Source organism: Triticum urartu, chromosome 4 (genome assembly GCF_003073215.2).
Source record: "Triticum urartu cultivar G1812 chromosome 4, Tu2.1, whole genome shotgun sequence".
NCBI lineage: Eukaryota > Viridiplantae > Streptophyta > Magnoliopsida > Poales > Poaceae > Triticum > Triticum urartu.
Genome location: NC_053025.1, coordinates 27,138,435 through 27,151,933, shown reverse-complemented (window position 1 = coordinate 27,151,933; position 13,499 = coordinate 27,138,435). Strand labels below are relative to the sequence as shown.

At 44.7% G+C, this 13,499-nt stretch overlaps 1 protein-coding gene across 1 annotated transcript; it reads right to left on the bottom strand.

The window, feature by feature from the left end:
* Positions 1 to 277: 277 nt before the first annotated feature.
* LOC125550417 (PHD finger protein MALE MEIOCYTE DEATH 1-like) lies at positions 278 to 3,787 on the bottom strand. The gene is made up of 3 exons (XM_048713411.1): positions 3,224 to 3,787; positions 2,363 to 2,609; positions 278 to 2,058 (listed from the first exon to the last, which is right to left on the bottom strand). Exons 1-3 carry the CDS (start codon positions 3,651 to 3,653, stop codon positions 675 to 677), a joined length of 2,061 nt encoding a protein of 686 aa, XP_048569368.1. The 5' UTR covers positions 3,654 to 3,787; the 3' UTR covers positions 278 to 674.
* Between the last annotated feature and the right edge of the window lie 9,712 nt (positions 3,788 to 13,499).

Genomic DNA, 13,499 nt, shown 5'->3' with positions numbered 1-13,499 from the left:
GAAGTACGAACTTCGCACTCTAGATGCCGACCCCTACACCACGAACGAGGGCCGTGTCGCGCTGGGAAGCTAAGACAGAATGGCGTCGCGCTCAGAGCAGATTCCCGAGCGGCCAAACTTTTGGTAACATCCATTCATTGACATGGGAGAAAGTTGCAAGAGTGAGAGACGACCATGTAAAACTCCTTGGCTGCAACACAAACAGATTGTTACACATGATGAAGCCAACAAAACAGCGGAAACGCCCGTTGGAAGCGTCAACAAAACAACAAAGCCAGACAGCACACCAGCATAATATGACTTTATTTGTCTGTATATAATACTTGGGAGGGATTCAGAGACAGTACAAGATACAATCACAGAACATGTATTTACATCTAGCTAGCTATATCATCTTCTGTGATGTATCAGGCACTAACAAAATTTCCAGTCGGACTGCAACCGACGTGGATAGGATGGGATTTCCCCCATCCACTGTCTACCGATCCCCTCATATCATCATCTACTACGTCTACACATTAACTTCTGACATACCACATCTGAGTTGAAGTACTAATCATACCACAACAACGCACTTTTTACACAAGAGAAAAGGTTTCATAACTGGTTTTACCTCGTCAGACTACCATCAGTGAGCATTGTGAAGACAAGAACAGCTGAAAGAGAAAGAATAGTCACTTGGCTAGCGTTAGTGCCTCCTCCAGCATCGGGCCGGCTGCTAGGAGCGCGCCGCCGCAGAGTATGCACAGGAACAATGGCGGCACCGCGTCGCTGTCCGCAATGCCGACACACCGCGTGTGGTGCCATACATCGCAAGCGTCGCACGCCACCATGCGCTCGCCGTCATCATCCCGCGCACCGCACACACACCTCACTTCCCACATGTCGAGCCCGCCCTCGCACCGCAGCCCGGTCTCCATGTCCGCTCCGTGACCATGCACGCCGATCGTGTCCCCGGACTCTGCTCCACCAAGCACCACTGGATCCCACTTCTCCCCAGTAATGCCGTCGAGCGTCTCAGCCTGGAACTCCTCAAAGAAGCAGTACGTGTCCCTCAGCGCACGCTCTGCCTCGATGATAAGCTCGCCTATCGATGTATGGATTGGCACCACGACAATCTCCCCTGACGGCAGTGGCCGTGTGAGCTCAGCAGCTTCCCAAGGTTGCGGTCGCCACTCAACGAGGAACCTTAGCTGATCGTCAGACTCATCCCCAAGGCCCCAGCACTTCACCCAGTGCTTGCAGTCCAGCACGGCCTGTGCTGCCCCACTTAGCGCCTCCACCATTGCCCGGTAGACGGCACGCAGATCCCGCTCGACATCCACTGTGCTCGGCCACGGTGCTGCAGGACGGGTGTTCTGTACCTCAACATCCATCTGCACTGGCTCTCCCCATTCCTCAAGGCTGAACGTGAGCACACGCGTCACAGTGCTGGGAAGACGGCGCACGATATGGTTGCCAACAACGGTGTCACCAAGGGACTTGATGACAAAGTCGAGGAGACCAGTATCACCGATCTCAACCCTGGCAGCATCTCGCACTGCCTGCCTTGTCATCTCTGCATCATTTCCATGCTCAAGCAGCTTTTCAACAACAACCTCTGCTGCATTGAGCATACGCTTCTTGGACCATCGACAATGGAGCAGGTCAATCACATCCTCGAACCGCTTGCACGGCGGGCTCCTCTTCATCGTACACGGCCTCGGCAGCAGGAATGGGAGCCGGGAGCATGGCTTCACAGGAGGTGGTGAAAGGGGCGCTTCATGGTGTTTCCAGTCAAGGAGGCAGCGGAGGAACTCGCGGACAGTGATGAGAGGCTTGTTGGATAGGCGCCGGTAGATGGTGACCACACGACGGACATGTCGGCTGCGAAGATGGTCAACATGCAGTGAAGCCAGATATTCCAAAGCAGTGGCATAGGCGGAGGTAGACATGTTGAAGCATCTCCTGCCAAGGCAGTATCCCCAGCGGGTGAACCATGTCTCACCATTCGCCACACCGAGCAGGAGGCGGAGGTCCATAGAGTGCTTCCGAGAAAAATCCACCAGAGACACGGCCCTGCATAGAAATAGAAGGCTCTCAAAGCTCAGAAGACAATAAAGCAGCGATCTCCATTGTATGCATAATCATTGTATACATGCAAAGGGTTTTCAAGTTCTATTATTTACTCCATTACCTCCTAAATGTAAAATTGCAATCTTACAGTACGCACATCTCAGAAGCCCATTCAAAGAATACAGATTAATCTTTTTTTTAACTGAAGAATACATATTAATCAGTTGAGCAGTGATGGTATTTATTAGCATAAGTGCATATGCAGGGAGTCTCTGAACAGGAAAGAAGTACAAGTAAAATCTGTTACCTGACACGGAGAGCAGAGCAGAGGCGATCCCAGATATCCATTATGTCATGACCTGAGAGGAAAGCCGAGCCACCGTCGCGGCCGCGGAGGGCGACGAGGTGGCCAAAGCCATTGCAGTGGATGAGGCCATGGAGGAGGTGGTCGCTGCGTCCAAGCAGCGCGTCTGTGCCGAAATGCTGGTCCCAGTCTGCGTCCGCGGGGATGATGAAATGGTAGCTCCGTTTTGACACCCAGTGGTGGCTCCAACCTGACAGGAAATTGTCCTCGTTCAGCAAAATAGTACTAGGAACCAAACCAACTCATCAATGCGCAAACCACCACTTTTCCTAGATGGGAAGTAAAACTTTGGTGGGCTAGAGGCCATCATTGCAACCTGCATAGCCATTTCAGGAAGCGGATTCCAAACAATTTGAACCGGCTGGATGGAGCCCGTCAAGTCCGATCCAGGCAATGTGTAATCGGGGTAAAACAATCTATGGTTGTGAATGCAAGAACAGGAAGCAAAATGCAGTTATTGTTATGATCCATTCGCCGAATTTGGGTCGCAATTTCGAGCTGTTGCAGGCTTGCAGTAACGCGGAAATGAACAAATTGCAAGAAAGTAATGCCGGAAATCCATCTATCTAATCGCAAAACCGCGGTTCTTCCCCAAATCACGAAGGAAAATAATCATTTGGAAGAGTTCCCAACTTCAATCGTCCCTCTGCTCTCATCCATTCGCCCAAATCAGCGGCGATCAAGAAACTATCGGGACCGACCGAAACCTAAATCCGCGCGAATCCGTCAACCGCCCTCGAACGGGCGCAGGCGCCACGCCGGCAACGAAGCACGCGAGGAGAACAAAACGGGGGGCGCACTCACCGGCGCAGCGGCAGAGGCCGCAGAGCGGGGCGGGCGAGGACGCGGCGGGCACCTCGACGGCGACGACGGGGACGAGGGCGCCGGTGCGGTCGTCGGAGAGGAACGCCCGGCGCGCGGCGGGGCCCGGGGAGGACGACGCGGCGGCGACGGGGGCCCAGCGCGCCAGCAGCCACGGCGCGTTGTCCCGGAACGCGCCGCACAGCGCGGCCGCCTCGCTCCCCGGGAAGTCGCGCAGCGGGTACACGGGGCCCTGCGGCGGCGCCGCAGCCGCCGACGGCCTGGCGGGCGCCGAGGCCGACGAGGAGGAGGGGGAGGAGAGGCGGGGGGAGCCGGAACGCCGCCGCTGCGGCTGCGGGGGGCTCTCCCCCGCCGCGCCGGCGGGCGGCGGGTGGGGGGCGGCGAGGCGCATGAGCGCGCGGATGGACGGCATTGCCCCGGGCCCTGCCTCTGCCTCTGCCTCTGCCGCTCTCGGGGTTCAGGGTTTTGGCCTCGCGGTCCTCGGCGGCAGGGGCGTTTCGGTAATTCTGCGGGCGGTGCTCCTCCTCATTCCGGGGAAGAGAGGAGCTCTGACTGGTGGGCCCCCGCCCGCTCCCCACGGCCACGGGTAGCTTTCGAGCCACGCGCTCCGGCGACCGTGACGTTCCGGACAGTTCGTTCTGTGCTGCCCTCCGAGAAAATGCTCGGTCACCGTGCGACGCTCGGCCCGCGCGTCTGTAAAAAGGCCTGCGAGAGGCGGGTCCCGCTTTTCAGTGGGGTCGTAGGTGTGCGCGGGGTCGGGCTGTGGGTGTTGTGGAAAGTTTATCTGCGATGGGTGACTGTGACTGTACCATAGGCGGCAGGGATAGGATGATCGTAGGACTGGCCCCTCGCAGGGTAGGGTGGGTGAGACGTGGCGGCTTGCTCTCTGCCCAAACATTCTGTGCTTCGTGTTAAGAATAGATAGTTGCTTATTAATTAAGCTAATTAGAATTAACTTAATTGTTAGATAGGTTGCTTGGTTCTCAAGCAATCATGTACTCCCTCTGTAAACTAATATAAAAATATTTAGATCATTATTTTAGTATTCTAAACGCTTTTATATTAGTTTACGGAGGGAATACTTTCTTGGCTTTTAAGGCAACTATGTAATTCTTTGGCTCTCAAGTAACTATGTGTTTACTTGACCACCAAGCATCATGTGTACTTCCGCCTGGATATAAATACCTCACTTCTATCATCAATAAAGACTGATGGATCATCTTTCATTCAAACTCTCTCGTTCTTTACTTTCTACTTTAAACACGTTATCATGCACTTTGCTCTCCATTAGAGAGATAGGCCACAACAGGAAGAACAAGGGCCTCAGCCCTCCGTCGATTCACTAGTCGAAGATGCTCTGCCCACAAGGATACGTGGGAGCAACTGAAAGAAACGAACAGAAAAGAAGGAAGAACAGAGCATGTCGATCTGCCTTAATCAAGAAAATAAAAATAACAGAGATTACCTATTTAATCTTTGCCTACTTGATCTAGTATTCTTGTGATCAACCAATAATCTAATGATGGATTGCTTTTCTCCTGTATGTACGTACTCACGCGAATCTCATGAAGAATTGATCAATCACGAATTACAAACAAAAGGAAGAGAAGAAGTTCTTCCATTGAAGCACAGGAACAAGCGGCTGTTGTCACTGTACTTCATCCACATCGCGATGGCGTTTCTTCTACTTGCAGCAGTGACACCCGGCCAGCGGCCCGGCTTCTCGGCGAAAAGGTGCATCATCCGATGGCGTTCTCAGATGCACATCACGGCACCCGCGACCAACGCCCCTGGACTGTCCCTTGACGGCGAGGCCTCCTCTCCAAGATCGACAGAGCCGACGGCCCTCGCGCACATCTGTGCATCACCAGGGACTACATTTCTCTGACGACAACGCCGTCCTTGTTGACAGCTCGCCAGGCCCTCGGCCCCGGCGTGCGTCCTCGCGATGCAGTATACGAGGCGGCGCCCTCGATACTGCCTCTCGACGCCGCTCCGCTCGTCAGACTGACTGCTCGCGGAACGGCCATCTCAGGCGCGCGACATAGAGAGGCCATTCGACGAAACCCACCTGTGGCTTCTGCCTCTGGCGCGGCACACAAACTGGTGGCAGAGGTATCTAACGGCTGAGGCGCGCGGCCGCACCCGAAGATACAGCTGTTGGCCGGTCCTCCGCAACGACGCCCTCCGGCGAGCGCATGGGGCAGCGGCTCCCCATCTCCTAACGCGACGCCATCCGTCCTGTTGGATCATCCAGCGTGGTACAGTGGAGGCGGTCTGCGTAGAATGAATCGATTTGATTCGTTTGTATGCACAACCACACACGAAGATAAGGAACCCTATCTCTATTGACTAATTTGCATTCAGAGCTATCAAGATTCCTGAACTCGCAAATTCATCCCTGACATCAGGCTTAATACTACTTCAACACAAGCCATCAGGCTTATTGTTATCTTAGATCTTGGTTAATACCTTGTAGTATCATATTGGTTGAGTCCCAAGGCATTGACCTATGTTATTGGGTGCGTCGATCATTCCATCTGGAATGGATCCCAAGATACTAAGCGCAACAACGATGTTTTGCACTTGATTTTTTCTCTCTCTCTTGCAAATCTTAACGTAAATACAAAACTCGGTTTACGAAGTGTCATACTTAATATGATTAATTTTATTTGTGAATCACAAAGTATTGTTGGTATCTACTGCACAATTTGCAGATTATCCATCACTAGTGTGAGATCTACATCTTGTCATTTTGGCATGATGACTATCTTCAATGTGCTCTTCCAAGTATTAATGTGATTAGCCCAAATTTTATTTGTGAATCACAAGGTATTGTTGGCATCTACTGCACCATTTGCAGATTATTCATCAATACTGCGAGGTCTACATCTTGTCATTTTCACAAGATGACTACCTTCAAAGTACTCTTCCAAATATTAATATTATAGTAAACACAAGGTAATAGAAACAATGAGCATCTATTGACAAAAGTCAGATTATGCATCCTATTACTATGAGATCTACACCGCATTTGGTGATTATCTTCAAAGTGTTATCTATATAATTTGTGGTATACACATAAGACCCCGATAGCATCAGCTACATTTATAAAATTTGCTCCTCTGAAGCATTTGTTGTTGTTCACTAAAATATTTTACTCTCATACTAAATATAGTTCTTGCACACTTGCTATATACCGAAATGGTATTGTGTGCTAATATCAACTATTCAAGCCTCATTTTGCTTGAATATGTCATAAAAAACTACATAAATGCATATAATCGTGATTGACTTCTATTACATTGGTAAATTACATGGCAGTGAAGCCTATGTCACTATTTATAATTTTAGTATTGTCCATCCATCAAGATGGATCCCATAATTATGACAACGATTGAGTGTATCAACATTTTTGCAATGTCCACATCACATTGTGGTTATACTTTCATAGTGACTAACCAATGTCAAACAAGCAACGTCTATGTTTTTGGCGGTGACTCTAAAGTTGCAACGCTCATATGCATTTTATGTGTCCCAACTTCACTTAGTTCTCAAACTAAATACATAATGGATGAATTTAGATTCACCCTGAATATTTTCCTTAATATAAACATGATGCCTTGAGCACATCGCGAATGATTACCCATTCGTTTTTCAAGACCTCAAGTCTATCGCAGCTCACAATTCTGTCACTTAATCAACTTCAAGTTGAGTTCTCGTGATCAAATATTTTCATATGCCCTTAATACACTTTACATCATCTTATGATGGTACTAAAATTTTACATGATGAAGAAACATAGAATTTCTTAAAATCAACAGATTCACCCAACAGGTGATATACCATTATTTGAAATATTTGCTGGTACTGACAATACTATGCAAGACAATGGTCACAAAGTAGAACCATGAGGAATACGAAGTAAAGTGGAGGCTAATAGACAACCAAAGACAAAATTACCTCTTAATAGGGAACATATCGTTTTCAAACGATCACAAAGACAACTCTCAAGTTTGTCAAATGTGTGGTTATACAAAGATTATACCTATGATTACCAAACCCTCAAATACATAGTCAAACACACCACATATTTGGGATAAATTTTAAAATTTGAAAACTTACAACCAAAAAATAATCTGGTAAATCATTGTTCTCAAATCTTCATCAGAAGGAGAGAACCAAAAATCTAGTGCAATAAAAGGATGGTGAATTCCATTGCAACGATGATATGTTTGCATAACAAATTTTTCAATAACATTGGAGACCTCATGTAATCTCTTAATTATCCCAAAATATTATTAGCCTATACTTGTTCCACTACAAGTAGTGCGATGTTTAATATCTTATTTCTCGGACTTGATATTCGATAAATTTTGAATGTATGAATCAAGTCATACTCAATATTGTTGCGTACACAATAATTTTCTAGATCTTGATAAATTAAATATTTGGCTTGGTAGCCTTAACCATCCTGGTTTGGGGATGATTAGAAAATTATTGACAATCTTGTTGGTCACAACTTATCAAGTTACAATTTTTCCCAAATCATCAGATTTTATGTGCACCGCATGTGCCATAGGGGAAATAAGTTTTAAGGCACTCTCACCTTAAAATTCTAAGCAGGACACATATTCTTCCTTGAACACATTCAAAAGATATGTCTGGATTGCTTAACCATTATCTAGGGTAATTTAGATACTTCATGGTACTTATATACACATTCATAAAATGTTTTTTGAAGTGTGTCTCTTATCACACACAACCATGCATGATCTTACTAAAAAAATTGCTCAACTTATCAAAGTAAGAGCAAATTCTCCTGAAATCAGGATCTACAAACCCATTAAAATGAACAATGTTGTTGAACTCATTCAATGAGCTTTTTTGCATTAAATACTTTATGTACATACCCAGAATGGTTTAGCTAAATTTCTTATCAAAAAGAGTTAAATGAATTACATGACCACTTTTAAAGAATTGTACATTTACCAGCCTCTTGCTGGACACATACGGCCTTACACACCGTAAGTATGATCTAAATCATACCAACTGCATATCATACTACTTTCCCCTTGTAGTTACTACGTGAAGATCAACAAAGTATTTCCCATCTGCTATAATTCGGTTACATACCGATATCACCACTCCAGCGTACATCAATGGGCACTCACGAAAATTAGGGATCTATGTGAGAAATAATAGTTTATCCGTCAATCAAAATTATTCATAGCCCGTATGCTGATTGCATCAGCAATAAGGATATCTTTCGGCATTAGGGGGAGATAAGTACCACAAAGAATGCCGAGAAATAAATTAGAAATGTTATTAACATTCAATCCTTATATCCACGTACTCAAAGAATCTGAACTAGAAGTTTAGAGAATCATATATTTGCAACACATTGCAAATTTGCCACATACATTTACTGATGACAAGGTGTCACTAAATTCTATATCCCGCAGTAAAGTGTCAGAAAGAGTGGAGGTACCTGATAAACCACTCTTATCCCCAAATGAGAGCAAGAGGGGGAGAAAATCTAACAAGACGAGATATAACTTCTCATATGCTTCCGCAGAAACAGAGGAAATCAAATCCTCAACCAGTAAATGTAATTCAACATCAAGTTGAAAGACACCTCACTGGATACTCATAATCCAAAGCCCGGCATAAATGTGCACAAATGTTTTGGTGCTGGGACATCGAAGCACCTTGACTTCATTTGTTGTAGGAAATCACAAGGAGTTAAAAAGAAATAAATATATTATCCACAAACTTCAATGATTCCATCAGAATCATATAAACTAAAGACTACATTTGTCGACATATATTTCTTCTCAGAATTGCTAAAACCTTTTGGTCCCTGAACCAAAATCCATGGTAGAATGCCTCTTGCATTCATATTGGTTCACATAAAAGGAAGCAAGTAACGAAGAATAGCTCTCGCTCAGAAAACGAGTGGTATTTACCGCAGTAATACCTACTCCTCATAAGCATCTTCCGTATGGAATACTAAAAACTTTTCATTCATAGACAAAGTCAATGAGGTGGTGAGAAAGCGAGGCTTGTAGCAAAAGGGTTCACGCAGAGACCCGACATCGATTATGATGTAACATACCCTCTTGGTATGAGTGGAATTATGTTTCGATACTAAATAGCATTGGCAATAAAAAATAATAACATCCATGCAGTTGATGGATGAAGTGGCTACACACTCATATGAGTCGTTCATTTAGGAAATCTCTATTGAAGTCCCTGAAGGGCTTATACTTTCAAATCCAAAAGCAAAGCACAACAAGTTTTGTGTAATACTTCATAAGTCACTCTATGACTTGAAATAGTCGGAAATCATATGGTACTACCGACTAAATGAGTTCCTTCTTCAAAAGGATTACTCGAATAATGATGATTATTTATATGTTTAGTAATAGAATCAATTTGATTTTATTTCATCACCTCAGTGTATATTGATGACCTCATCATGAATGTCTAAACAATCCCTAAACATACACAAAATCATCTCAAGACGGAAAATTTGGATTCAACCAAATTTAGCTTAAGCTTACAACTTGAACATTGTCTCAAGAATACATATAACAGTCTACATATATCCAAAACATATACAAGAAGTTCAATGTGGATATGTAACATTCCAAATTTTCAATTTGGAATGTTATACATTAGATCATCAATGCATATCATATATTATTTGCTTTTGGTCTTGATCCTAGAAATCTTAAGCAACTTAAGGACCCACGAAGAGAGTTGGGGATTTCGTCATTTTCATATTTGAGTTTTCTCAAAAATTGAGAATAGGATCATTTGATTTTAATTATTTTATCATCAATTATTTCCATTATAAAAATATGAGAGAGGGAATAAAATGACTTTCCCAAAATAAAGAAATATTGAGGATTTAATAATAAAATCAAATAAGATTTTATTTCAGAGTTTTTCGATGTTTTATTTGAATTTAGGAAAAAATATGCGTTTTTCAAAATTGCATTTAGGCCCCAAATAAATGTTCACTTTGTCCGGCTTGATTTTAGAAGTCGGGGAAAATTTATTTCAGGATTTTTGGAGTCCTTTAGTATTTTTTATTTTTATTCTGCGTGTAATTATTTAAAAAAAATCGCAGCGACCTACGGGCCGTGTCCGACCGGGACTCCGGCCCGCATAGGCTTTATAAGCCGGGGGAGGGGAGCCCAGCCAAAGCCAGCCCAGCCCCGCGCCCCCGAACCCTAGCGCCCGCGCCCGACCCCGTCGCCGCCGCCGCGCCGCCGCCTCGCTGACCCGCCGCCCGAGGTTCGCCTCGTAACCCGCGCCGCCGTTTTTTTTTGAAACCGATCGGTTTTCCGTCGGTTTTCATCGGTTTTTTTAGTTTTCGTTTTTTAGATCGTTTTTTTCGGTTTAGGTTAATTAGCGAGCGTTCGCTCGTTCGTTCGTTTTAACGAACGTTCTCATCGTTTAGATCCGGTTAACGAACGTTCGTTCGTTAATCCGTTCGTCATTTTTCTTTTTCTCGGATTTTCCACGATTATTTTCTGATCGCGATTTCTGATCCGATTTTCGTTTTAGTATAACTTTTCGCTCGTTTATCGGAATCAGGCGATTCAAGCGCCTGGAGTTTCGTCTCGAAACCCTCTATCCGTTTAACCAACTTAAACAAGTTTTTGCTACTGTAAAATTTGACTTAGATCCAGATTAGTAGAACGAAGTTGTTTTCTTTCGCCGTTTGACTTTCGTTGCTTCATTCGATTTGATTCTTTTTGCAAACCGGAGTTCTTAAGTTGAACTTTCTGGTTAGTTCTCTTATTTGACTTTTACCTGTGCATTAGATGAGTGCTTATTGTATGCTTGTTTGTTTGTCTGCGATAGAATACTCGGAGTACGCCGCCTGTTACTTCCAATCTCTAGGTTTCGCGGATCATCAGCAAGGCAAGTAACACTTTGATCATACCTTTTCTACTACCCAGTTTTATTGCATTAAATCAAATCCTCAAATATTGCATGATTAGGATCCAATTAAATTATGGGATGGGAAGTAGTTGAGGTAGTACCTATTACCTGTTATATTATCAAACCTTTGGGAGTTACTTCTACGTTTGCCATTATGCCATGCTATGCTAGTAGACGTGGATTGGGTGAGTGATATTCCATGACAGATGTGAGTTTGTTAATTAATGGTTTGTCTAAGGTGGCAACTTAAACACACATCTGGGTGGATTGAGGTACCTGGGCATTCCAGGATTGCCTGTTTTTTTATGGACCGCCACCCAGGCCCAAAGGGATCATGAGATTTTTCATACTAGAAACTTCCGTGTGCAGCCACAAGCCATTATGGGCTCTATCATAGTTGATTATGTCATGCGAACTCTTACAGGGTAGACTAGCAGATGTAGGGGAAAGTAGGTGTAACGGTCTATCCATCGTAAGGTGCTAGCGCTTCTGAAAGACTATGTCTCGGTCATCCGTCTTCTCAAACACCATGTAGTGCGAGAAACCAAACGGAGGCGATCGAGTCTTGTGGGGAAAAGTGCGCAAACCTCTGCAGAGTGTATAAACTAATCATGATTAGCCGTGTCCCCGGTTATGGACGTTTTGAGTATCTAGTACTTGGATTATCATGTGAATCTCAACATGTTACTCTAAATTAATTTTGTTGGGTTTTTGATGATGCTTAATTGGGATTGAGGATGCTGTCAACCATTCTCAATGTTTAACAACTACCATGATAGTTAAATAAAAATTTATTCCTTTCCAGTAGGGAAAAATTGGCTTTACGCAAAATTGTAACCATAGAGCTTTCCACCAGCCAAATATGCATATAGTGTACCTGTTTCATTCCATTACTCTCTATGTGTTACCTTGCCAGCATATTCCATGTGCTGACCCGTTTCGGGCTGCAACGTTAATGTTGCAGACTTTTCAGATGATGATTAAGGAGTTTTTAGGTCGTGGTTCTATACTCAGTGATGCCGTTGGAGTTGATGGACTCGCTTATCTTCCAAGCCTTCCGCTGTTATCGTTATTAGATGGCCTTAAGCCATATTTATTATAATAAGTTCTCTATTGAGACACTCGATGTAATAAGTGTGTGATTTTTACTCTGTTATAAATCCTCCGAGTACTGCGTGGTGTCAGCATTACTGATCCAGGGATGACACCGGAGCACAGAGATCAGACTGTTTGAGGTCTGGTTGCTACAGAGATGGTATCAGAGCACACGCTGACTGTAGGACACGACCACTAAGCTAAAGACCTAGATCACTATTCACTCTCTTCTCTTCTGACCTCTCATCTTTTCTACTCTTTAGAATGGCGGATGCAAGGAACAAGTTCACGCAACCGGATGAAGATACACCCTTTGGACGCCACTTGAAGGAAGTCACTAGATACCTGAACATAGGAGTACCAAGCTTCACCGGAACCTACAACGCCACTTTACCTGAAGAAGAGCGCTGGATGATTCAAGTTCAAGTTCTAGGAAGGACGTTCATGCCAGTCACTGAGCCCATAGAGTTTTCTTTTGATGCACCAACTTGGAGTCTAGGAAAGAGCATGGCAGCTCACATCGCCATGGGACGCATTGGAGAAGTCTACCGCAATGATCTCAAGGATACTATCTACCAGATTTGTGGGCGCCGAGATGAGCACTGGGAGATGATCAGCACCAGGAAGGATAGATCAGTTGCAGCTTTTATCCAGGAGTTAAACCAGCACATTCGACGACAGGAGAACCCGATATGCGCCGACATGATAGACCTAAAGAAGGCAAGGACAAGAATCAAGGAACTGGAGGAAGAACTCAAGGCTACACGTGAAGATTATGAAGAGGAAATCGAAGTATTGGTGGAGAAGAATGACGATCTGATCAAGAAGATCGGGATATTTATGGGAGGCCCTACACCAGTAGATGAAGACGAAGAACCCAAGGAGATTCGCCTGGAAGACTACATCATCATCGACGACATCGACTCGGACCCAGAGGATAGCGATGATGACTATGTTGATGAAGTCGGAACAGATATCATGGAGTCTGCAACCGAAGTATATTTCTAGTAGACCACCTCATAAGTAGTAGTAGTCCACCATGTAAATATAGTAGTCCGAGCACTTTTGCGATAGTTAGATTGATTGTATGCCCTTGTTTGATTGAATGAAGTGAATTGTTTGCTTTTGCCTCATGTGCATATGGGTAGTGTTTTCTCTTTAGACCCCCTCTATTCTTAAATCTCATCTTTTCTAAACCCTCAGA